Source organism: Anopheles stephensi, chromosome 3, assembly GCF_013141755.1.
Source record: "Anopheles stephensi strain Indian chromosome 3, UCI_ANSTEP_V1.0, whole genome shotgun sequence".
Taxonomy (NCBI): Eukaryota; Metazoa; Arthropoda; class Insecta; order Diptera; family Culicidae; genus Anopheles; species Anopheles stephensi.
Genome location: NC_050203.1, coordinates 36,170,403 through 36,193,878, shown reverse-complemented (window position 1 = coordinate 36,193,878; position 23,476 = coordinate 36,170,403). Strand labels below are relative to the sequence as shown.

The 23,476-nt window shown below is 48.1% G+C and overlaps 2 protein-coding genes across 12 annotated transcripts in view; one reads left to right on the top strand and one right to left on the bottom strand.

Annotated features, from left to right (window-relative positions):
• LOC118509780 (CHH-like protein) overlaps positions 1 to 20,203 on the top strand; it is a 34,225-nt gene extending 14,022 nt beyond the window's left edge. For 8 of the 11 annotated variants that reach the window (XR_004905925.1, XR_004905926.1, XR_004905930.1 and 5 more), the window contains 3 exons: positions 13,908 to 14,125; positions 16,271 to 16,804; positions 17,161 to 20,203. Coding sequence is in view for 1 of the 11 variants with exons in the window: in XM_036050919.1 (XP_035906812.1) it covers positions 13,908 to 14,125; positions 17,161 to 17,272 (330 nt within the window). In the remaining 10 variants the exon portion in view is untranslated. Of the gene's footprint in view, positions 1 to 4,667; positions 5,136 to 12,770; positions 13,830 to 13,907; positions 14,126 to 16,270; positions 16,805 to 17,160 lie in introns of those variants that run through there. The other 3 variants (XR_004905927.1, XR_004905931.1, XM_036050919.1) reach the window with 3 other exon arrangements.
• A 1,277-nt stretch (positions 20,204 to 21,480) lies between these two features.
• On the bottom strand, positions 21,481 to 23,309 carry LOC118509753 (cyclin-Q). Its single transcript, XM_036050884.1, has 4 exons — positions 22,862 to 23,309; positions 22,637 to 22,781; positions 21,931 to 22,383; positions 21,481 to 21,850 (listed from the first exon to the last, which is right to left on the bottom strand). Exons 1-4 carry the CDS (start codon positions 22,942 to 22,944, stop codon positions 21,755 to 21,757), a joined length of 777 nt encoding a protein of 258 aa, XP_035906777.1. The 5' UTR covers positions 22,945 to 23,309; the 3' UTR covers positions 21,481 to 21,754.
• Positions 23,310 to 23,476: the final 167 nt, after the last annotated feature.

Here is a 23,476-nt window from a genome sequence, read left to right as displayed (position 1 = left end):
CTGGGACGTTCAGCTAAATCCAACGTCATTTACTGACAGTTCGGTGGCCGAAAGTCAGGCTGTCAGGCAATAAACAAAAAAACGGATACATTTCTTGTTCAAACAAATGGGACGCACATCAACACAAGTCAAGTGTATCGTTCCAACACCCGAAAAGAAGCCCACATCCGTAGCCGAGGATAAAAAACCACAACTCAAGGTTCGTTTGGGTCCATTTAGTCAGAATCTGATTATAGACCCCCGGGTTTCATGGAACTCGGGAGACATAGTTTTGTGACAGTACCGAGAAACCGATTGTACTGACAAATGACTGACGTTCGGGATTTGTAGAAAGCTGTCTGCGATACAACAATTAGCAAAACAACCTACCGAATGTGCCAAAAATATATCCCTTAAACCGACATTGTCGTTCGTGTTTTTTTTTTGTCGTTGGACGGATAGCGATGGAACGGGCACCCTCCTAGCGCTGATACTGGCATATGGCAAACCTACCCAGAGCTTCAATCCTCTTCTGGAGAGGCGTGCAAGAATTGTGCCGGTTTTTTTCTTCTCTCTTCTTGGCCGCTTCTAAGCCTACCCATTCGTTTCGTAACCTTTTTTTTGTTTCGAGCGGTTGCATAGAGCACTCACGCTTCCCAGACATTGCACGGGGCATCATCCTGAGGAATGCGCGGCAAAACGATGAATTCTCGCAAACTTGTCAGTCGATTTTCCGACTGATGAATCGAGGACATCGGTGCCGACGGGCCCGGTGGCGACACGGCCAAAAACACGGTCGTTCCCTTTCGTCATGGCGCCAACCGTCGTTTGGCGCACATGGAGGCGACTCGATCCACATCAAACGGATCGGCTCGGTGAGCGAGACGAAGAACACAAGTGGCGCCAATTTTTGCAACAACAACACCAACAACAGCAAGATGGCAAGGTCAACCTGCACGACGCAAACACGTGTCAGGGGGGGTGCGTCCACTGGGTAAGGGCGTGTTGAATCGCCGAAATGGAAACGCGCGGAGCACAAAGGTCGTCGACAGGTCGGAACAGACGCGAACCGTGCTGTCTGGGTCCGGGTGAACAGGGCTGGTGCACCAGTCTTATCCAGAGCCCCGGCGACCGGACCGTGAACGTGCCTCGGCCGCTGGAAGTGCGTGCGTCTGTGCGGGACGCGTCTGCAACGCAGTTCATCGGTCCTCGTGCCGAGCGCCGTAATCAGAAACCGAATGCGCATGGCGGGCCTTTGCGCAATCGGTCACGGAAAGTGTCTCACGCAGTGTGTCGGCGCGACACGTTTTTCGCCCCTCGCCGTCCACCAAATGGCCGTTCAATGGCAGGTCAAGATTTTCCCGGTCAGGCGCAAGGGCCAGGAAACGGCGCATTTAAAATGTTGCCACCATTCTACCAACCACGGCACGTGTATGTGCGGTCTTGTGGGACATTCCTTCTGGATGTTATGCTCCAATGTTGTGATACGGTTTGTTTACTTCTCTACCATTTCTGGACGGATCAGCGAAATGTTAATATGAGCTAATGTGCTGTGTTGAGTAATCAGGTTCGCTTAGGATTTGATGCAAATTTGATGCCAAAAAAAACGAATATCCGTTCTGATCTTGCCTCCAGTGATCCGACTGTCAGACACCGTCGTTCTCTCACGACTTCAAAGCATGGAGCGTGAGCCAGTTAATGCTGTGCCCTTTTGCCAAGCAAATTAAGTGACAAACCTCGAAGTGAAACACAACTCCACTCAACACGCATACAATCGCTGAGGAGAAAATAAGCTACGTGACACTTTTGAACTCGATGCATTTCTTCACTTCACTTTTCGCGCCCTTTCCTTCAGTGCGATCTCGTGTCCCTTCCCTCGTCGACAATTGTTGTTATACTTCTGACGTACAGAAAGACCCTCAACTAGAAGATATAATTCTATCGCTTTCTAGTTGTGCTCACAAGAGCGTTTTGCACTTGTTCCCACTTGTACTCTACAGTGCTCACTGGAGTACTGACAGTGTCCCGAAGGAGTTGCGACTGTTCTGCTGTCTCGCGTTTCTCGATCGCTCGCCGAGTTGGGTGCGGTGGACATGGGGCCTGGAGTGAGCGAGAGAAAGTGGTCGCTGGTTGGGGTCATACTCTGGTGGTGGGACATACGACGCGGCGCAACACACTTTAATCAACACTTTGACATTTAAATTGTCCGCATTCCTTTTGGCACACGAATTTAAATACAATGGTTCCGCGGCCTCCACGGACCAAGTGAGCGCGCTCCGCGTTGCAGCCAGCCAGCCAACCAGCCAACCAATGCACCGGAGTGCATTTCCATTGTATCTTCGCCAAGCGCCCGCCCGCCATTCCCGGTTACGCCGATCGTTCGAAAGCGCGTACGCGTACTTTCCCAGCCAACCGGGAGCCGGGAGGCCGATACTGCGGTCTGCTCAGTATTCCTGCCAAGTTGCTCGGCGCGCGGTGCGTAGTAAGGGCGAACATTAAAAGAGAAAAAAAGAGGCTTCGAACACGCGAGGCACAAGACAACAAGTACAGCAACAGCTAAAAAATGAGTGCAGCACCCCTTTTGTGGGACGCATTCCTTTGCAATCTGCAAAACGACCGACGAAGACGACGTCAGCGCAAGACGCGCCACCACGCGCGCAAGGTGAGCAACAAACCCGCAAGGAAGGCCCACCCGTCACCAGCGCGGAGCGGACTTTGCCAATCCAACTCGCCCCGCCCGGTCACGGCACCGACCGAGCCGTCACGTTATGAAATGCGCACCGCAAAGGGGTGTGTCACGGCACGCAGCTGTAAACTGTCGTTGACACCAGCGGCGACCACGACGTAGACCACGACGTAGCGGAGGTCTCAAAGGTCCCGGTTTGATGCAGTGCGCTGCGCCTGGCGTTGTGCACTCGGCGTTTTTCGCGCTCGACCGATGTTCTTCACACCACCCATCCACGCTAAGCCCCCCTTTTTGCAATGGCAGAGAGCAGAGGATCGCGAGGGTGCTGCTGCTTTGGTTATCGAGAACCCGGGAAGCACGGGGAGTGAATCAGCTTCGTCGCAGCAGGGTCCAACTGGCAACTGCAGCAAACGGCAAGCACAGGAAGCAAGCGAACGGTGGGATGATAAAAGTGTATAATTATAAATAATTGATTTATTTATCTGACCGACGACCACCACCAACCGGCGGCAGCAGCTTTCCGAGCCGGCAACTACTCATCCGGCGTCCCGGGAATGTACGCACATTAGCAAGAATGACGGTGCATACGGCGACGCTGCACACTGCCAGTCGGCTGAGCCTCCTGATTAGCTCGGGAACAGCTCGGGACTGCGGCGCGTATATTGTGCGTAGTTTGTTTTCCGATCCTCGGACCACTCCGCTTCTCTGGATCTCCGAAGAAGTGTTATCGGAGACGATTTTTCTTTTCCTGCTGCGCCATTTCACTGGAACTTTGCCGATGGAAATTGGCGGCGAATCGGTGGCGTAATTGCATCCGGCTGCAGCATTCGCGGCTATTTATACATTGAATCCAGCAACGGATAATCAAGCGGTACCGCCGCCATCACTGGCAGCATTTTGGAGAACTACCGCTTGAACGGGTGTAGATTTCATTTGGAACCCCTACCCCAGACCCAGGTGGATAGGGTGGAAAAATTATCCTTCACTAATTACTCATTGTTGGGAAAATCCCCCATTCAGTTGGTAGAGTGGAGATTAGCGGTAGTGACACTTCGGGCCGTGCGGATACCACCGATAGTACCAACCAATTAATTGGGAGCAATTCTATCAGGTCATCAGGGCACAAAAAAGCAGTCTCACCGCATACTTAAGCGGTTAGTAATGCCGGGGAATGATTGAGGTTTGTTTGTCCAATCTCGGTACGTTCCCCAACCCCTGGGAACGCTTCCACCCGTTGCCTCGCTGCGCTAATGAATCACGATCCTATGACGGGATTTCTAAACTTGACCCTTGCGGAGTGCGCGCCTTGGACAATCATTTTTCCCACGGCGATCAATTACCGGGCAGTGTGGGTGGGAGTGTTGTACCGGGAACTTTCCGCCAACTTGGCAGCTACTTTCAATCATTATCCTCCACCGTGCGTTTTCGGCAGGTTTGCAGTGTGTGGCCGCGCCGGGACCACACATTGTTATTGCAACCCATATTTCAGCTGCCGGTGTGCTGATGTCAGGCACATTCTAGGCCACCGTGACGCAGTTGTTTTGCGCCATTTAGGCTTCTGTTACGGATCCGGCCAACGCACACAGGACAGGTGATTGAGATGCATTGAGCGCGGCTCATGATTGACGGATGCAGTTGAAGCGTTCCTTCCCGCTTCGCCCGACGAGGGTGCATTTTCCCAAATGGACTGCACGCGGAAAACCCACGACCGACCGACCGAACCAATCCCACGCGCGCCCGAATGTCTGGCGTTCCGCTGTAAAGCGTGACGGGTGGGGTACGTGTCCAGCAAGCGTATTGGTTCCGAGCACTGCTAGGAAACTAGCAGCAACGGCGGCTACAGCATCACCACCACTATTATCGAGAGCACTTTTGCGCCACACACCAGCGCGTACACGCACGCAGACAGACGTGGTGCGCGATCGCGAGTTACACGCTCGACTCCGGCTCCATCGAGGGGATCGGAGTGGGGGGAGGCCCGCACGATCGTGCCGGAGGGAGGGACGAATCATCATGATTGGATTAAGATCACCGATCAATCGGACCGATCGGCTAGTCTTGTCTGAGACGGCGACCATCGAACACGAGCGATCTTAACGCGAATCGAGCAAGCAAAACGGCTATCGCGCGCGCCCCTCTGACTGTTCGCGAACACGAGCAACACAACACAACCCTGCGACTTGTGCGACTTTTTCGAGCAACTTTCTCACTAAGATCGCTACACTGTATGCGCGTGCTGCTGAGTGCTGGTGCTTTGTGCGTGCGTGTGTGCAACGAGTCCCTAACAAAGAGGTCCTGATTCCGGGTCGAGGCTTTAGAGTTGTAGTTCTCGATCTCAGGGCCTAAACCCCGAGGATCGCCTGAGTGTTTTTTCCCCAGCTCCGAATTGCGACTTGATAGGATAGCAAGCGACAGAAACGGTGATTGTGTGCAGTTTCGAGTGCCGGGAATTCGAGCAGTTTCCTTCACAGTAAGTGTTGTTTCGGGATGCAGAGTTCTCGTGCGGTGAATCTGTGTGTGATGTGTGTGTGTGTGGAAAAAATGCGAATTCGCGTTGGTCAGGGAGGTGCGTCAAACATTATTCCGAAGCTGAAAAGATCGTTCGAGCTTACCGCATCCCTTGCGCCAACAGGTGTTTTGACGTACCGAGCTCGGACATGCATGGCACGCATCAGGCTGCACGATTTAATGGACGATAGTGTGTGCCTGTTGCGCGATTAGTATGCACCCTGCGTACGTACCGCAAGCAACCGAGTGCACGATCCAACATTGATGATGATGACGCTTGGTTTTTCTTCTCTCTGTGTTGCCAAAAGCGTACTCTATCATCAGGTGACACTTGGTCCGCACGGTTTCTTCCACGGTTTCGTCCCACCGCGCTCCGTCGCACTTTCGTCGCCGGGCGCCGAGATCGAAATGCTGATCAGCTAGCCAGTTCGTCGCTTCACCAAACGTGAAGCAAAATGTAAATCTGTCGGCTTCTGGCGTGACCGCCATGGGGAGACATTGCGGTGCCGGAATCGAGATCGAGTCTCTTTCGTTCCGTTTCTCACACACGCGCCCTCCACTCCGCCCGTCCGTCACACCACGACCGATCGAACGAGATTAAGTTTTGATCGTTGGGCACACGGCCCGGTGGCGAGGAAAAACCCCCCACGAGAGCCGAGAGCGGGAAAACATGCGGTAAATGCAAATCGGACCAGCTTTTGTATTTACATATTTATTTGGTTTTTTTATATATACACGGCTGTGTATGTGTATCAAATCCCGGGGAGAGGCAGGTGATCGTATCAAAGACACACGATGCCGCGCTTGGTCCGATCGTCGCATCCTGTCCCGCTGCTGCTGGCATGTCCCGCGCACAATCGCCAACGAACGCAGTTTTCTGCACACTCCGCCGTGGCGCAAAAGCGTTGCGGATCGTTCAAGTCACCCGCTGTCGCCAACCCGTATGACATAGTTTGTCAAGCCGGGCCGGGCCCCAGGTGGGTTTGGAATAATCGGGTGGGAATGTGTTTTCCTGCGTTGCGGCGCTATATACGCTTGGTACCATACTGTCTGTCGCGATCGCGAAATTTACGCTGACAGGGGGATGCTATGCTATGTACTGCCGCGTACAGCATTTCGCGATCACCGACATTCACACTAACCGGTTCCCCATTTGCACACACAATTATTCAGATTATTTGCTCTCGGACGTCGCTGGTTTCGTGCGCTCCGTTCGGTGAGGTTCATACAAAGTTTGCCGCTTTTGGAGGAAATTATGTGACAGTAGCTGTGGGGTTATATTTAGGACACATGTTAAATGGGTGAATCAAGTTAGGCTGTTCGCATCAGCAACAGTTTGGTCTAGCTACGCATTCATTCTAATTAGAAGCTTTATATTCAACGCATCGTATTTCCCACCTGACACCACGCGTTTGCGCTCGGAACGTGCCTTCAACTATGCAAATCAGCTTGACGCAACCAATCAAGCTGGAGGAACTGTAAAACGCGTGCTTCGCGCTGCCCCGGAAGGTGTTCCACCGTTCAGATGCTAATTGTTTTATTTATGATTTAAAGTATTAGCCTAACGATCAACAACAGCCAATAACGATTAGCACAATAGTCGATCAAGCTCGATCCTACCGGTAACGTGTGGTATAATGGGCAATGTCGTTAGACTTCTCAGCTGCCCAAGATATGGCGAGATTAACGCCATCAGTCTATCGTATTACGTAGTACTTGACTCTTTCACTTGACTGATGCTCTGGTGCTGGAGAGAACTGTTGGACCATCCAACAGCGAGCGGTTGGAAGAGTTTTTATAGCACCGAAAGTGCGTAGTGCGAGAGGTGAAAGAAATTCCAATTTAGTTCCACATTCCTCCACGCGCACACACCACAGGCATAGGCAACTAGATGATTTGTAAACGTCTAAGCCGAACTCGCGCGTATTACCGCTTTCAAGCAAGTGCCAGTCAGCCCCCGGCCAGCATCGGAACGTTGTTTAATAAACAGCATTCTTAAGTATGCCCCCGAACAAACAAACAAACACTCATCTCCGGTCGATCCGGTTGCCGGTTCACGAAGAAGAGATAATGAATCATGAAATCGGTGTTTGCGATCTCGTGATTAGGTCGGGAGGTACCGTGCCGATCAATTTGTTAGTGCAGTATAATGTACAAAGCAAATATTTTGCAAATACGCAACCTTCGCAACGCGCACCGTCGTAGAACGCCTGCCGCGGATGGCGACAGAGGCGACAGAGGCGTTGTGCGAAACGATGAATGAGTGATCCCGCAGCATCACGTGGCAGGCAATGTGGTCCGGGTACCGTACGGAACCGGACCGGAACTTGATACAGCTTAGCGGCGTACGATCTCACGCTAGTGACGTCGCAGCACTGTGGAGAACACTTTGACGTAAGAATGTCATCCGTGACGGTTCAATCTACCTTCTTCATTGTAGCTGTCGAACAGCGTTTTTGTTTCCGTTCTTACATACAACCCCAAGAAGAGCCGTGACCGCACAGAACGATCACACCATACGCCGTGGTCTATAATTACCAATGACCTGAAGCACTTGTTCCGTTCCAATCTGATAAGCTGCTAGCTGCTAGCTCACCTGTCACCTGTTCGGTAGCAGTGTGGATCGGATATAGAAGCGTACCTCCGACAGCGACACACCTCGTACAGCGGTCTCGCACGCCATTATAGTTCATCTATTTATGGCCTCTGCCCGTCCGTCAATGATGGCCGTGTAAACAAATGCACACTATTAATAGCCGTGCGCATCAAGCTCCCGCCACATCGGCTTTAGTTGTGATTACAGTTGTCGCGACGGTTTGCTTGAGATTTAGCAGCACGCGATGCTACACTTGCGTTATGCGGGAGAGACAGAGTGTCCAACGTGTGCCGGTGATTGATAGGCCTGAGGAAGGAACAAGCCGTTGACAAGCGCGCCCGATATTGACAGTGTGTCGAACGCGGTTATGTCAGTGCGACAGGCGCTGAAATGTGTCTCCACGGTCGGAGGTCTTCATTGATCTTCAATTGAATGCAAATTCTGAACGGGCGCGCTGCGGCACAAATGAAAGGACTCGCTCGGACCCTTCGTTGGACTGATTGAGAGCTCAAAATCCTTGCCGACTTGCCGACGTGATGGTGTGCGCGAATGATGTGTACACCGGATGACATCATTTTGAACGGCGTGATCAGTAGCATGACTCCGGGACAACTGGATCGAGTCGGTGTTTTAAATCGGTCAAAACAGTTCACCCCACCCAGTTGATGGGAATGTGGAATGTGCGATAGAAATTCCCTTCCCTCGATGTTCCCTGTGTTCCCATCGCTTGGCCGACCTCTACCGAAAAGGGCAAAGCGATGCAAATGTCTTGCGAGCGTCGGATCGGTGAGCCTGCTGTCATGAGTGTGCGGCCATAAATCACAATCTCCTCTCCGGTACCGGTTGACCGCTTTGTTTCGGTGCTTAGACCGACGGAGACAGATGGAGTTCGCGGCCAGCATCTTATCCCGATGAACCCCATTCTAATCAACTCCAATTGGTCGCGACGTTCAAAGTTCTCGCATCAATGCACTCGCCGACAGACGGATCGACACGGTGGGAAACAAATCAATCAATATAGTTAAAGCCGAAGTACCAATTTGTCGCGATTCAAACCCGATCTCTAACAGCTGTCTGCTGTGCTTGGAGCGACTTGGTCGGTCCATCATCACACAGCAAACACCGGGAACAAAAGTGTCGGGCCCGGCCATGGTGTGACCAGCGTGTAGCGGAAGAAGAAGGTGTTGAATTGCACTCTGTACCTCCCCCCGTATGGCCTGCTATGACTAACGGAGAGGACTGCAGCGAAACGGTTGAGTCTCCACCTCCAGGACTCTTTCAACCCACCTCCCCTCCCCTTTGGCTGGAAGCTTGGGGCCCCTCAGAGTTGGGGGCTAAAAATAACCTAAACCACCAGTCGCATCGTGCACAGCACACCCTGCCAGTTTCACCTCCGTCTGCCAAGTGATCCTGCGGTTCGCTCCGCTAGTGTGGCCGCGTGCGGTCGTTTTTATAGCGATATAATTGGTTTCCAATTACAAGCGTAAGAATAGCTAGACTACTTCAGATGTCGCTCCGTTTGCTTTTGAAATGGACGCAACCGCCAGGCAGGCAGGCAGGCAGCAAAACTGTCACCCGGCGAGGCCCCCCCCCATTTTGGACGGCCTGCCGGGAGACATAAACTTTTTATTGCTTATTTTACATGTTTTGGGCGATAGCTCTGTCAATAGTGGGGAGATGTGTTTTCTGAAGGTGCTAATTGAAGTACGTACGCGGCTTGAGTTGAGGATCTCTTCACAACGCTGGAGCACGATTGCTTGGCAGCGATCGCCTCAAAGATAATGTTGACGACGTCCCTTTTGTATCTGGACGGATGGACCGGTCGTGCTATAAATAGCGTCACGCTATAGTGGAATAGTGCGAAATAAAAAAAGGGTTCACGAAGCACGAAGAAGTGTTGTGGCTGGACAGTGAAGAATGGCCATCATCTTCGCACATCGCCATCATCATACAACAATGATGACTTCCCTTTGGGGCCCGGTCGACGAGCGGAACTGGGTGTAGGAACGATCTGATGGTGGGATAATTAGTGGTGGGCCTCCTCTTTCTGGCTTCCAGCCAGCTGCGTAAGTGATGTGAACCCCCCCTCCTGGTGAGCTGTTGTAATATCACCTAAACCACACACACGCACACACACACACCGACCATTTGACGTAGAAGGTGTGCCACCGTTTCGCTAATCATTCGCTCGTTCTGGCGCGTGAAAGTGAGATGTTCGATCAGCGCTGCTCGCTTTACGCGGGACACCATTTGACCATGTTTCCGAACTGGCCTTGGAGTGAGTATCGAGCACGATATCTCCCCCATCGCCGGTCGCAACACACCGTTCGGGGCTACTAATAAGCGGTGTGCGCAGAGGCGAGAGTGTGCTCTGCCGTGCGCTGTTCTGCGCCACACACACACAATGCCACCCAAGGTGGTGGCAGCGTTTTGCACTGGCCGTAATCGTAATTCTGCAAACGCTCATGGCCGGGGAAAAGGGGTGCAACCGCGTTCGCGTTCGGTGCGGTGATTTTTGCCGTGATTTGTGTTTTGTTAGTACGGTTTTTCGCTAGAGAACCGGTATTCGTTGTTTCCTTTCTGTGAAAGCGTCCAACCCTGCGCTCAGGGGCAGGAAGGTGCTCGCGAACTTCCATTGAAGGTTGCAATTGCACCGATGCCCATGCACTCACTCCTCCCTCCCCCATCGCATTCAGGGTACGATTTGCAAATGCTGCAGCAGCCTGCTGGCCAACCGCCGGACATTCTTGACTCGGCTGGGGCGGCCCAAGTCGGGCGGCCGACCGACCACAGCCAATCATTGGTAATCATTGCGTATTTGCTGCTGCAGGTAGCTGTTTATTTATAGCAAAAAACCAGTCCGAAGGATCAAGGGCCATGACACGGTTCGTGGAACGGCGCGCTACCGAGACGACCAGCAAACGGATCCTAACCCTTTCCTTCCGTTTCTGAGCGAAAAGGTAATCATCATTCTTACGCATCGGCGCGATTTTGACCATTTTAACCGGAGCCCATTAGTGAAGTGTAAAGGGAAGGTTCACTTTCCTGGACAGTGTGGCACAAAGAGCCCATCAGTGGTATCGTTTGACGAACAACAAACTGGCGGGAAGTCACGGTTGGGCGGGTCCACGTTCCGGTTGTAAGTTAATGCTGGACAAGCACGCGATCGTGATACCGCGACTCTATCGAAGCATTTCAGAATCCGGGATGAACGTATCTTCCGTAGCTCGTCTTTGACGTCAATTCCTACCCAGCGATCGCAGGCATCACGGGCACGGGTACAAATTATGCACTGCTGGGCAAGCGATAATCGAACCGTATCGTGTAAACATTTATGGTTGATAATTTAGGTTTAGAACGTACTCTTATTATCAGAGGTCAGGGGTAGCTTAAGGAAGAGTTCCCCATTTTTGATCGATATCGTGAACAATTCTGGAGGCTTCCACAGCGACTAGGTTTGGAGTAACATAGCTAATATTGCCAACCAGAAACGCTTCCTACTTCCTTACCACTAACGCCACCACAACCTTCATACCGGGTCACGTGAGCAGAACGATCAAGGATTCTCCACACCAGGGACGCCCGGAGCACGCAACGGCAATTTGCGTTGCAGCTCAAATTTTGCACACCTCCAGTTCACTAACCTATCAACACCGACCAAAAAAAAAAAAAACCACCGTTTGTCTGTCAAGGGCAGCAGCATGAGAGTGTTTGCCGGATTATGGCATTATGGGGTGGGGGTTGTTCCCGGAAGTTTTGGCCGGACAGAGCTGTTTCGGTGCTCTCTACGGACACGCGTTGCGACGCAACATTAATAACGGTGATGGTGTCGAGTGATTAATGGACGATTGGCTGTATTTATTGTCGCACGGTCAGGCATGTTGGCGGCAACCCGAAGATCAAACGGAACGTCGCGCGCACGCGATCACTTCTGCGTGTGCGTAGGTTTCGTTTTTTGGGGTGTGATTTGCGATTAAATAATTAGCTACACATTAACGTGTCGCCTGGTAGGCCTCTGCCGGCAGCTTCCAAACACTAACTGCCACTTGTTTTTTGTGAATGAGTTACTGTCGTGTGACTATCGATGATTAATGGGCGATCGTCGCTGCTCTACGGTACGCTGCTGCTTTTCGACGCAGAATACACTTGTGACGATAGAGGAAGCACCAACGCCAGACACGCCTGCCGGGATGGAATGTTTACACAGTACGAGACACATTCATACCAGTGTGGAGAGGCGGTCTGTTGCTGGTTCGGTGCACCTGTGTGCCATATATCATACCCACCGGATGATATAGATGTCGAAGAATTGTTTACAGTGCAGAACAGGACAGACTGCCACGACTTTTTTTGCAGATCACTAATAGGTCTTTCCGAGAAAAAGAGGCCAGAAACAAACCGAGCAACATTATGGGAAATCCTGAACCCGCTAGTGGTGATTTAGAACGCAGCGAACAAAACAAACCAACCGAAGCAACATATGCGACTTTAGGAGTCGCGCGCAAAAAAAAAAAACAAGAGCTGGGAAGAGAGTAGTGAAATAAATAAATAACGATCACCGCACGGGCGATGCTTTTGGGGCCGGGGACGAGAATTAATGGGGCCAGTAAAATTTCAGATTTCAGGTTCGGGAATCCTGCCTGCTCGCCTGCCTGCCTGCCTGCCCGGTGCGATCGGCGGCAATCGGCGTGAAATCTTTATGTGCGACTTTCGGTTTTTATTTATTTGTCTTTATTTATTAGTGTGTTAAAGGTGTTTCTTCTTCTGATCTCGTGTTGTGTTTTTTCTTTCTTCTTTCTTTTTACTCGCCGACACAGCGACACAGTGTGGCATTTAAATTCGATTTTATAACACCGTTCCACGAAACACCGGGTGGCTCCATAAAGTCACCCTGCAGCAGTCTTCGCCAACAGGTGGAAGGAAGTGGATTTAATTGGGGGTGGCAGGGGGGGGGGGGAGGGGGAAAGGGAAGTTGCTTGAACCGGTTGCGGGTGCGCAAATGAAGATGTGGGATGGAGAGAGGACGAATTAAAATAAAATGATATGACCACCCCGTGTCAGCTCTCCCAGACTCCTATCTCCCAAACCGTTCAACGGTGAGGGTTTTTTTTTTTCGTGTCCGTGGGGACATGTTTTAATAAGCGCATAAGCACTGCGATTTACAACGTTACCAGAAAATGAGTAAAAAAACAAACCACCAAAATGACGCTACAAACGTTTCGCCGGGAGGTTCCTCGCTTACCATGTGGACCTACCAACTGACACGGCAGGTAGGTCCAGCAGGCCACCAACCGTTCTCTCCCTGAGTCTGAATGCAGTCGCCGGAATCGTGGTTGTTTTGCTTCTTTCTTTACCGTGGTATAGGAAAGTAAGATTTGTGCGTGGTTCTCTTAATTTGCATTTTCTGTCACATCACCGTTTCTCTGCCGTCCTCTTCGGGCGTTGATTAACGCAGCGCGCAAGTTGTCGGCTTCGTTTGAAAATTTGGCGTTTCCGCTTCTCGTGAAGTTATTTATGAGCAGGCGAATACTGGTTACCCGTACAGGGTGTGAAGGGTTTTCTTTTGCCCCACCGACCGTGCCACGTTTCTACGGGAAGGGGATTGAAACTTTGGATTTACATACGATGGAGACGCATGGTGCGGTGTACAAAAGACAAAGGACATTTGGGGGGGGAGGTGCTGTACAAAACTTGAGTCACAGGCTTAGTGTCTTTATTAGTCTCATTGCATCTGCATCTTTATCCAGCCAACGTACGTGCTGCTTCCTCAAGCCTCGAATGCTCAGTTTGGGAGATTTACGTAAATTGACCGTTTGAGGTTGGAAAGCACGTCAGCAACAGTTAGGAAAGTCCGCACGCAATTGACGCATTAAGCGACGAAATGTTTGTTTAATGGAATAAAATAAAGTAAAGAAAAAATCCCACCCCGAAAGGAGGGAGAAATTTTTGATAGCCACACACACAAACATTAAAGCATTACTGGATACTTCAAATTAGCACGTCGGAGAAGGTTGAGCGATTTTTTGTGCTGATGTATCTGCCGAGGGATTCACCATACTTGTAAGGGGTTACCTTGCACCCTTGTTCGGTACAAATTTGGTTAATTGGTTTCCTTTCCCCCCGTTCTCTACTTCGCAGATGTGTTCCCGCAATCTAGCAATTTCGTTGGCATTGATTATCGCACTGGTACCACTGTCAACTGTCGCCTTACCTCACCACAGCATCGTGAAGCGCAGCTCTTTTTTTGACATCGAATGTAAAGGACAGTTCAACAAACAGATCTTCTACCGGTTGGACCGAATATGTGAAGACTGTTACTCACTGTTCCGGGAGCCACAGATACTGTCCTTCTGCAAGTAAGTGTACTGCGGCCATCTTTTCTCTTCCAGTCTATTTCAACTAACAGGTCACTAACAAACAGGTCGGTTGATTGGCTCAGCCATGGGAATCGCGCTCGTGATCCAGCCATCGGTTAATAAATCACAGATAAATGGAATAAACCGATTTATACATCAAATTGTACATGAGCAGCAAACAACACCAGATAGCAAGCGAATGCACAATCGGAAACACATAAATTTTCCGTCCCCATAAAAGCCCATTTGTCCCGCGATTGCTGATGCTAATTTCTAAACCAGTTAATTACTGGCATACTAATTGCCGTTTGTTCGACTTGCTGTTTCGAATCGCTTATTCATAGCGTAAACGAGAAACGTTGATCGCTACCGGCGATACGGCTTTACACGACGAGCTCTAAGCCGCTGATTGTAATCAACACATCCAGAGCACCCCGTTCGTTCGTCTTATCGCATACCCGCCGCGTGGCCGATAGTAGCTTCCGTACTGGAGGCTGGATGACTCGCCCCACAGGTTGAACTAAATATAGCGATCGTAGCGAATTCTCAGAATAGTGTAGATCATCATTTTTCCTGATCCGCTGATTACGGTGGGAGAGTGAAAAACTTTTATTAAAAAGCGCAAGAAGCAACTTCACCCGATGCTGGGTTCCCAACCATTGGCACTGTGCTGGCGGCTTCGTGGCTTTGATTCGCAGCTTCTAGAAATGGTCGACACCGTGCATAACAGACGCCCGCGTGTAATTTATGCTCTTGTACGGTACTTGTGCCAGCCGTAGTGCTCGGGTGCGCAGGTTGTCTTATGCCAGATCCGCTTAAGCCCGCCCGTTAAAAAGGGTATTAGCGTTGGGGTGGTGGTGATCGAGGTGTGGGGGAGAATGAGGGATTTTTTTTCTCTTCTGTTGCTTGCGGCACATCGCTTACGTGTATGTGCGCGCGTATTAAACGCTCATGTACCGTTGACCTCGTACGCAATACGGCTGCCGCAGTATGGCTGCCGTGCTGTTGCGGAACTGAGATACGACGACATCTTGTTGGGATGTTGGCAGACATCTTGGCGACGACGGCTAGCTTGTTTACAGCTGGGTCGAATGCTCGCCCTCTCTCTCTCCCTCTCTCTCTCTCTCTACCACCGATACTTACGACCGACTACGAGCGTTGGTCGGTCACACCGGTCCGAGCGATCGTTTGGCAGAGCATCTGCAGACCTTTACCAGTTGGTGTTTGTACAGCTTACGGTTGCCATTTTGGCTTGCAATGTTTGTAAATGTTTACAAAACGGCTTGTAATAAGAAATGTTTATCCAGCAGAGATAAAATGAAAATTATAACACAAATACAACCTTAACAAATTGTCCCTTTTTGCTGGATCGATCGCTGCTCGAATCAGTGAGTACTGAATGTGCAGCGTATTGCATCGGTTGCAAGGATTGCTTAAGTGGATTGATTGATTTTAATGAATGCAGGATGGTGCCTTTGCCGCGCATCAATTACCACGATTGATCGACGGCACTGGCATGCGGCATATGAAATCGAAAGCCGAAGTCCGAAGAATCTTCAAGATTTACAGTGATGGACGAAACAAAAAAACTTGACTAGCTTTGAAACTGATGATATGGAAGATATGGAAAAACCCAATGTCATGGGAAGATCTCAGCCAGAGATGGGAGACCTAGAACTCTCAACGCTGTACAACCTTGTATATGACATGCATTTGCGAGGTCAAGCGTGGCGCTTAAGTAGAGTTAAATTTCGTTGCTGGACATTCTGACTTCACGGTCCAGGAGAGTCGTCGCTTTTTGGCGGCCTAATCATCAAACAGTGAGTTTCTGGTGAGACCTAGCGACTTGGTGAACCTCGTATGGATGAAACTTTTGTACTAGATAAGAAACTGAGGCGATATTATTGGCAATTGTCCGTGACTGTAAGCGTTGTGATGTAGGATGAACGGTTCCAGAAATTTCGTTTTCCCCAAGCTAACCAACTAATCATCAATCAACTAAACTTCCCACCTAACCAGCCTGACAGCTTTACAGCAAACTACTAACCAAGGAACTAAAGCAAAACCATGTACAATCCACGGGAAAGAAGTCTCCGACACTAAACCACCATCGACGGTTTTTCCTCCGTCCATTTTTTTTTACAGAAAGCAGTGTTTCACGACAGATTACTTCAAGGGCTGTATAGACGCGTTACAGCTGACGGATGAGATCGAAAACTTTAAACCGCTGATAAAAGTGCTAAACGGTGCTGATCCAAACACGTTATAAAACCTTCTGGCACTGGCAGATAATATACGGTTTGACCGACACTGCATTCTGCATTCGTGCCACTAGCGCTCCTCCAGTTAACCTGATCCCAACCTTACCCCCCGATCGACCGAAACATTTTCGCATTTGGAAACGAGTGTAGCATCCGAGCAGTGGAACGATCGAGCCGAACGACGAACAACACTATTCGCCTGCCAGGCAGAAGCTTTGCCATGGCACTTGGAGGAGATGTGTTGATATGCTGTTAGATGCAACGCTCGGTATAACTATTCGAACAACCGACGGAAGACTACCACCAGTGGAAACTGGATCGATCGGCGGACCCACCAGTACACCAAATATGTACCACACACCAGCAAAACCCCGGCCTGTTTTTTATGTTTCATGCATTTAGTTCTCTTGACTTAATGGTATGTTTATTTTGTGTTTTTTTTTTTATTATAATTAAGTTATTTTTGTATTTGCATTTTTTGAACTTATTTTTGGAAGATGGTTTGTATTTTGATAATTTTTGAATTATTTTTGAACAAGATTAGTTTTTTTCAAAAAGTTTTTTGTATTTTGCAATTTTGTGAATTATTCTTCCAATCTCTAGCCAGATTAATTCGTCGCCGTAAATAATTCAAGCAAATATTTTTGATACTTGAAATATCGTTGTAACACCTAACGGTCATTTTTGAAAGTATTTTGAAATTCAAATTTTTGATCTGTCAAACATTTGCCCCAACTTTGTACTAAAACAAACAACTTTTCTCATCTCATTTAGGGAGGGCTGCTTCGGTACGGACTACTTCCTGGCCTGCGTCGAAGCACTGTTTCTCGAGGAGGAGAAGGAAAAGTTTATGAAATGGCGCGAAATGTTGGGCAAAAAGAAGTAAGCTGTGTGTAAGCCGGGATTGTTGTGCGCCATCCAGCTGACGCCGATGTAAAGCAGTTACGACGAGTGTGGCACCTTTTTGCTTCTTGTTTTGTGAAAACCAGCCGCCATCCCCGTTTCGAACCAACCGAATCAATCCAATCACCAACAACAACAATGTGCTCTCTACTAATGTTTTGTGCGAAGCGAAGATAGGATAGGCTATAGATGGCTTGTTTGCTTCCCTTGCAGTGCTGAAACGTTTATTTATGCTTAAGTACTTTAGCGCCGCCTGTAAAATATTGACCGAGGTTCGTTCTCGATCACCCGGATATTGGCCGACTCTAGAGAGAAAGATATCTATGTATAGTGAGCGAGAGATTATGCCATTAATGTTACACGTTAAACAGCTTCCGTTACATTTGTACATACTTATTTCACCCGGCTACCGCCTAGCTAGTTTGAACAGTGCAACAGTCGAAGCAGTACACAGGGTGCCGTGCGTGTGAATGATGGCCATTAGAGTAGAGATAGGCAGGAAGGGTTGAAGTTGAAAGGAGTGTGTGTGCGTGTGTGCGTGCGTGCGTGCTTTGAGTGGATGTGCCTGGTCGGGTTTAGAAAGGGGCTAAAAAGCCCGGAGAGCGGGTGTTATGTTACGTTCGAACGGACGAAAGAAAGGTATTTATTTTAATCCTTAGCGACAACTAAAGCCAACAAATGGGAATAAGCATATATGATATAATTTTACATTGTTCAGTTTACGAAGCAACATGTGCAAGCTTGCGGAAGAATTAAACCTCCTTAATTATGTAAGCGGCTAGGTGAGCAGATTAACTTATTTAGTTATCAGTGCATTGCTAAGACATTTGAATGGGGCCCCGTTGACGGTAGTGTGGAGCCGAGCGCACGAGATCCAGCGAGCAGGTAACAAGTGCAAGCGCTTTCAGTGACAAAAGTATGCAAAACGAAACGATCGTGATCGCACAAACGAAAAAGAGAAAAGCAAACGAGCAACTATGTTTAACTAGTTCAGTTGAGCGGTGTTGTGGGAAGAAAACAGGGACGAAAAGTTCGAAAGCACTGAAATGAAGAAGGAAAGGTACCGAAGGTGGAAAATGTGGTGGTGTGTGGTGCTAAGTTGTATGCGGCGGGGAAGGTAATGGTTGTCGTCTAGAGAGGAGCCGTTGGCCATTGCCACCACCCACCCCGAACAGCACTTGCCACAAAGTCCTTTATTTCTTGGATTTCCTTCGAGGAGTACTTGGTCCTCGTGCTTGTGCCCGACTGGCAGATGTCATTTTTTGTTTCTTCACACACCACACACACTCACGCAAGCAAAGCTTCCTGTAGCGCATAGGTCTACCACAGGTCTGCCCCCGTTCTAGTAGTGATCAAACATCATCTTATGTAAAATGTGTATTTATGTTTTCAGAGAAAAACGGGAACGTGAACGATAAAGTACGGCAAACGGCGTATGTTCTATTTTGAAATCTAGTCCAGAAAGCACACACACTAACTTTTAGTTTTTTTTAATTATTATTATTATTATAAGCATAAGCATGTTTTCTTTGTAATACAAGTGGAAGTGGTGATCACACACACACACACACACACAGGCAGGCGTAGAGTAGCACAAAACACAGCCAGATGCCACAGTTTCCCACGGATCCAAGGATTGGCAACTGCATTCTTCATCTACTTTCTACCACGTGCCAAGCGGGCGAAAATAATCAAAGATTATATTGTACAAGTATAATGCAAACAAAAGAGAAGAGTATTTTTTAAATTTCAAACCATAACGATCAATCCAAATTCACAGACACACTCACACAGACTCTTGCTTCCGAATACAAAAAGAAACGCGGTACAGTGGGGTGCCCGCAAATCGCATATAAATATTAAAACTATACGTATCTAAGTTTAATCGCATCGTAATAGCATATTGTTTTCTGCTAGCAAACAAACAAACAAACAGACAAGGTTTTAAACAACAGGCGAAGGAAATCAATTTTGACATTCCTTTTTAGACAGTATTTTTTTCCCCCGAACTACGAAGGAATAATAATTTTTCGTTACGTTGCTATTGTCTATGCGTTATGCGCTCTATCGTACACTTAATTTTAGTTTCTAATTTTGTTCTTCCGTTTGTACAAAACACCCGACTTTCAAAACTTGCAACAGGCGACAGCCACACAGCATCGCGTGTCTACAGATTCTTTCCTTTTTTTTGTTTTTGGTTTACAGTCGCTAGGACGCGGTGAAATCTTACCTAACATCCGGCTAACATTAGAGGAACAGCGTGCAGACGGGAATTTACGGAGCTAGTTTGATGCTACCTTTGACAACCAGTTAAGCTAAAGTGTAGATAACAAAAGGTCAATCTAACGTGTATGCTAACGTATCTAAAAGATACCTTCAAAACCAATGCGCCGTGTGGACACAGCTAAACGAGATTCTGAACCAGTTGACTAGAAACTAGTGCACATACATACAAGAGAGCCACTTTGTCGTTTTTTTGGAGCAAACCGCCTGTCTAGAAAAGTGAAAGGCAAAAGAGTTATTAAACAAACAGCAAGCACCATGAAAAATTTACAAAAAAAAAAACACACACACACACACACACACACACGTAAATCAATGTTAAAGCTTCCCTTAAACGCCCACCACAGGTGCTGCGGTTAATGAGCGGGGGGAATGGAATATAAGAAAACAGGAACAAACAAACAAAAAAAGAAACATTTGGTGTAAATTTAATGTAAACAAACAAAAAACCGAATTCGATGGATGGAGGAAAACTGTTTTGAACACACATACACACACACACACAAAATGCTAAAGAACGCGAGAGGATGTGGTGTAAACAAAACTATGATACTAATATGATGGCAAACATACTATGTTAAATAAAAGTACAGTGGAAGAAATAATAAAATAGAACCATTGAACATGTGTACGGGTTTGTTGTTGATCAGTATCGGGGTGTAACAGGGGCTTCATTAGATAATATCACAATACTCTCTATTTTCCTACTGGCTCCACCAGCAGATGTTATCAAACCATCCCTCCACCCAACAGCAATAAGCCACCAGACGCTGACGGAATAGTATCCGAATTGAACAGAAATGGTGTTGCACCCCTTGAATTAAAAGATTTTTTTGATTACAATATTTGCTTCATCGACCCTATGTACAAGATACGAACTAGAGTGCAGCAACTACATTGTACAGTATTGGACAAAACATTTGCAGCCAGTAAATCATTGAAGGTTTAAAACAAGTCGCTTTACGGTCTTGGCCTGCTGCAACAAACCTCGATGCCGCTCACGGTCCAGCACCGTTGTTTCCCAATCAATTATCAATCTCTTTGGACGGCCTAAATGGACTTTACGGGATGGGTCGTCCGGTGTCCTTCTCATGACATGACCAGCCCTCCGGAGCTTGGAGAGCTTAATAAACTGTACGATGGTATGATCGTCGTACAGCTGTCGTAGAGCTCGTCATCAAAAATCGGACTTAAAATCCTTCTAAGAGATTCGCCAGTTTTGGACATAGTCCATGTCCCAGAGGCGTATGTGAGCACTGGGACTATAAATATTCTGTACAGTATTTAGAGGAGAAGTCAGGTATTTAGAGTGGAGAAGTTTCCTCAGGCTGTATTATGACCGGTTGGCAGCCAGCCAGCCATGTTGTTGTCGGCGCTAACTTTTGCTTCCAACTTCCGGGGAGTGGCCCGATGGTACTGGTAACAGCGGTGCTGGTCTTCTCACGACAAGACCGAGGTTCAAATCCCATCCGGACTGCATAGTGCGGTGTGACTATTCAACTATGCGGTATCGATAGGTCTGTGGTGAAGACGTGTACACCCTTCTTCATACGTCTTACGCACACACACATCGTACGCACGCACCGCGCGTGTTACGACACACACTACACACTACACTACTATACGCGTGTAACACTACACTGCTAACATAGCACTAACAGTTACACTACTACTAACGATTAATCCTAATGTAATAAAATAAGTCAGTATGCAAGAGACCATCAAGCGATCAACATCCAGCCTTAGATATTCATTCCGATCCCGAAAATAGATAGGAAAAAGACCCATAGACAGAAATGGCACTTGTTTGTGTTTGTATGTGTTTTAGGAGACTTTGTGTACTTGATTGATATCGGTTTAACGCTGTGAATATCATCTTTCTCTCTGGGACAAGAAGCAATCTCGTGGTATGAGAAATAAAGAAAAGTTTATTTACGCACCGTATTCAAGTGCTTTGCAAGCTAATACAAGTATGCCTGCCTCTTTGCTGCTTACACGCTATACTCTTCCAGCCAGCAGAAGCCGTTGGGAGTACATCACTATTCTGTCAGTTTGTATCACGAAATAATGGAGATTGTTTCGATATCGTTCAACACGATAATGATGATGGCGATGAGGAAACTGGAAGATTTGCTTCCACAATACTTTCAAAACTGTAGGAGCATCTCCCTGGAGCTGCATTTTAGTTCTCGTTCATGATTGTCTCAATATTGTACACGTCCATAATATGTTCCATTATTTCCCAGTACGTTTCGCGCGAAAGTTCCGGACAGAACACCTATCGGAGAGGAGCATAATATGTAAGAACATTATTTGAAAGGCCAATTAATAACTACGACGTACGACTTGCAAACCTACATTGTACCAATTGGTAGTCTCATCTGTTTCGTCCATCAGCGGCACCGGCACGCCGTAAACCTGGAAAGCTAGCGCAAGACAGCAGACCGCCGTGTGGGCCGGTTTATAATCGAGAATTTTGCTACTGTGGTGAAAGTCTTGCAGGAACGCGGCTGCCGCCTTTGCAACGGGCATCGAGTGCCACTCCTTGGCACCGAACAGATCCTGCAGCGATTTCATAAAGTGTAGCATGTACTTGTGCGGATGCACAATCGTCATATCGAACTTGAGCATCCGTGCAATAAACAGTTCGGCCTGCACTATCGTGTCCCACATCGACCAATACTCGTCGCACGGTTCGAGTGGCGGTGCGCCACGGTTGATTGTATTGTGCGCCACGTTGATTACGTCTCGCTTCCTTACTTTGTCATCCTTTATTTTACCGGCCAGATAGAGGCATGAGCAGGCGATCATCTGAAAGAGCAGTAAAGTACAGATCTTAGCTACTTTATCCGGCGAAATAGATTAAACTAGCTGGAACCGGTTTCTAAACGTGTAATCATTGGCAAGGCAAGGCGTAACACACGACAAAACATCATCAAAGCATCGTGGTACAATAAATGCACTTGAAGGTCTGCCGCCACTTAAGCCTCTGCACGAGCCATCCTCTTGAGCACGCTAAACCGATAAACGCGAAACAACAAACCAATTTGTTGCTGATACTCACATACGGATCATATTCTGTGTCGTCAAGCTCTCTAAAAAACCGATGATACAGGATTGCTGCCGTGGCAGAAGTGAGCGGTTTCATGTTCAGCTTTTGAGCACATTCGAATATAAATCGTGCCGGCATTTCCTTCTGCGTCTGGTATCTAGGTTAAGTAACAAAGGGGGTTTTAATGCAATTAGTTAAAGCATGATAGAAATATAGTATTCGATTCGATTTACTTACTTGTAATTCACCAATGTCGGACATCGTGGAACATGTTCCCACGTCATGCTGTCGGTCAGGCTGATATTGTTCATTTGCATCATCGCTTGGCAAACTATTCCGCTGGACTGGTTTGAGCGAACTGCGAGGAAGCAACACGCAACAGGCCACAAAACACTTAAAGTTTAACTTTCTAAATCAAGGCAAGCCGGAGCAGGCCGCAAGAAAACTGCAGTCCTTGAAGCGATTCACCAGCTAGGCGTAAACGGTGTTTGCAGGGAATTTGGTTAACACTCTGCTATGCGCTGAACTAGTACGATTGACAACGGATGTTAATTTGGGATAAAGCTACACGAATTGTTGCAAGCAAACGTGAAAACCCCGCAGGACTGGTATTAGTTTGTCGGCTACGGCAAACAAACGAAACTGAACAGCTGCTCTTCTTAGCGGCTTTTTGATTGTTTGTTTATTTTTGTTTTGTTGCTCTAGAAAAACTGTCAAACGTTTGACGTCTCGGGTTTCGAGCGACCACTGTGCAGTTTTGATTTTGAGCGATGAGCTGAGGCCATAGCGAAATAGAGTGAGAAAATTTTTCTCTCATCTTCTCTCACTTGTGTGAAAATAATGTGAAAAACA

Excerpts from the sequence above, each read along its gene's own strand:
- LOC118509753 (XM_036050884.1), bottom strand. The coding sequence starts at position 22,944 with ATGATGCAAATGAACAATATCAGCCTGACCGACAGCATGACGTGGGAA. Across the intron at positions 22,782-22,861 it reads CCGACATTGGTGAATTACAA|ATACCAGACGCAGAAGGAAA; the intron begins GTAAGTAAATCG and ends TACTTAACCTAG. Across the intron at positions 21,851-21,930 it reads AGACTACCAATTGGTACAAT|GTGTTCTGTCCGGAACTTTC; the intron begins GTAGGTTTGCAA and ends CCTCTCCGATAG.